Source organism: Sinocyclocheilus rhinocerous, unplaced genomic scaffold (assembly GCF_001515625.1).
Source record: "Sinocyclocheilus rhinocerous isolate Xijiao unplaced genomic scaffold, SAMN03320098_v1.1 scaffold47859, whole genome shotgun sequence".
In the NCBI taxonomy this organism is placed as follows: Eukaryota; Metazoa; Chordata; class Actinopteri; order Cypriniformes; family Cyprinidae; genus Sinocyclocheilus; species Sinocyclocheilus rhinocerous.
The window spans coordinates 1-864 of NW_015661842.1; the positions used below are offsets into that span (position 1 = coordinate 1).

An 864-nucleotide genomic window follows, 5' to 3' on the forward strand; every position below is an offset into this window, starting at 1 on the left:
CGTAAAGACTAATAAGAAATGAATCAAATCTGTTTATATTGATCTAGTGAGTGTGAAGTGTTTGTGAGTGTTTACCGAGCGGATGGTCTGGTCGCTCTGTTTGATGACCTCCTGGATCTGCCGCAGGACGGTGACCTTCATGTGCTCCAGCTCCTGGTGTTGTGTGGTGGCATCTGCGATACATGTTCGGTATGTGGCCTCGGCCTCCTCAGCCTGAGACCAACACAAAAACACAACCTGCTAAACCACTGAACATCTGTTCCTGCAACTCTTCCTACGGTGGCATAAGAGAGATGCATTGTGGGAGTGCTGAGTCTGACCTTGTTGCGGGCCTCTTCCTCCAGCCGTTTCTTCTTGTCTACTGTTCTGGTGGTAGAACTGCCGCCCTCCTCCTGCTACTGTTTGGTAGAACTGCCCGCCTCCTCCTCGGCCCTGTTAGCCGCCGTCCTGGCCTTGTCGTACTCCTCGCAGCGGGTCATGTAGACCTGCTTGGCCCTGCGCAGGTTGGACTCACACTCCATCTGTGTTCAAACACACAACAACCCTTACAGACCTGCGCTGCTAACGTCTCGTATGGTTTAGTGCATGTAGACATATCCTGGCTGGAGTTTGAAAGTGTTCTGGTAGCTCATAAGATGGAGAAATGTAAACGTTACCAGTTTTCTCTTGGCCTTCAGCCACTGTTCCTTGATCTCCTTGCGCTTCTTCTCATGCTCTTGTTTGCGGAGCAGCAGAGGCTGTGGATGAACACAAAGCAAAATACTTCATGCTCCAGATTTCAAGATATTAAAACTATGAATGAACAATTAGAACAAAATGTAATATAATAATAATAATAATAAAAAAATAATAATAATTAAAGCT

At 46.9% G+C, this 864-nt stretch overlaps 1 protein-coding gene across 1 annotated transcript; it reads right to left on the bottom strand.

Annotated features, from left to right (window-relative positions):
- Positions 1-33: 33 nt before the first annotated feature.
- Positions 34-762, bottom strand: LOC107726510 (minor histocompatibility protein HA-1-like; the record flags this gene model as incomplete). Its single annotated transcript, XM_016536122.1, has 4 exons — positions 34-213; positions 321-386; positions 420-521; positions 657-762. Coding segments are annotated over 4 exons (454 nt in total), but the record flags the coding sequence as incomplete, so codon positions are not given.
- Positions 763-864: the final 102 nt, after the last annotated feature.